This window comes from Rhincodon typus, unplaced genomic scaffold (genome assembly GCF_021869965.1).
Source record: "Rhincodon typus isolate 14 unplaced genomic scaffold, sRhiTyp1.1 hic_rhity00001272, whole genome shotgun sequence".
In the NCBI taxonomy this organism is placed as follows: Eukaryota; Metazoa; Chordata; class Chondrichthyes; order Orectolobiformes; family Rhincodontidae; genus Rhincodon; species Rhincodon typus.
In genome coordinates this window covers 220-1,188 of record NW_025966910.1, presented here as the reverse complement: position 1 = coordinate 1,188, position 969 = coordinate 220, and the positions used below count along the sequence as shown (strand labels likewise).

Genomic DNA, 969 nt, shown 5'->3' with positions numbered 1-969 from the left:
CCCCCCCCCCCCCCCCCCCCCAAAATCTTCTCAACTCTGGTGAGTACAAACCCAAAGATTGAGCTGAGGGTCATGGAGGTGTTGGTGATATGCTGCTTGGTGAATTTTTGCTAATTTCTGTATCTGTTTTCATAGATTTTAAATAGTTTTGGCAAGAATTATAAAATATACTTTAGATTGACATCACAGTGCATATTGCAAAACGTCTTGAATTGATGTGTTGAATGGTGCCAGTATTATCTGTTTCATACAATGGGGCGATGGATGCAACCCTCACATCTTGACTGAATGACCTTGGTTTTTATCCTGCACCTTTGCCTATAATATGCTGCTGCTGTTTTTAGTCTCATTGACTCTATTGTTTGATGCCTTGTCTTAGCCAGCTATCTTTTCTGTACTTGTTTCTCTCAATCTTTGACCTCTGCCTTCTGTCACCATGATATTTCCTCTGTCTTTTTGTGCAGCAGTTGCATTGAATCTTCTTTTTCTTTTAAAAGGGTGAATGAACAATGTTCTCTGTCATATTTGTTGTATTGATTCTGACTTGCCATAGCCAGTACCCACTGTTACAAGTTTCCAGTGTGATCTGATTGATGTGTGCTTCTACTTTCAGGGCTGGGAAGAAGCGAAAAGGCGAGGTTTCAGATCAGAGAGGGACTACTGTTGGGAATACTTCCTTTCTCCAAACAACCTGCAGGTGATGAATCTCCAACAAACTGACTTAATCCTTGGAATAAAGAGGGATTAATTACAAATGCTCAAAAGTATGAGAGTTTGAATAGAGTAGGTTGGGATTAACTGATGGGTGGTTGGGTTAATAACTAGAGGAGTCAGATTTAAAGTAATTGACAGCAAATCCAGAAAGGAGATGAAATTTTGTTTTATGATCTGGAATACATTGCCTGGAAAGATTGGAATAGCAGATTTATTCATAACTTTCAGAAGGGAATTGATATGTGATTGAAATGT

The 969-nt window shown here is 39.0% G+C and overlaps 1 protein-coding gene across 1 annotated transcript in view; it reads left to right on the top strand.

Annotated features, from left to right (window-relative positions):
* Nucleotides 1-697, top strand: part of LOC125481211 (ATP-dependent DNA/RNA helicase DHX36-like) — a gene marked incomplete at its 3' end in the record, with an annotated part of 27,540 nt that extends 26,843 nt beyond the window's left edge. The window contains exon 11 of the mRNA XM_048592470.1: nucleotides 614-697. Coding sequence (XP_048448427.1) covers nucleotides 614-697 — 84 coding nt within the window. The remainder of the gene's footprint in view (nucleotides 1-613) is intronic.
* Between the last annotated feature and the right edge of the window lie 272 nt (nucleotides 698-969).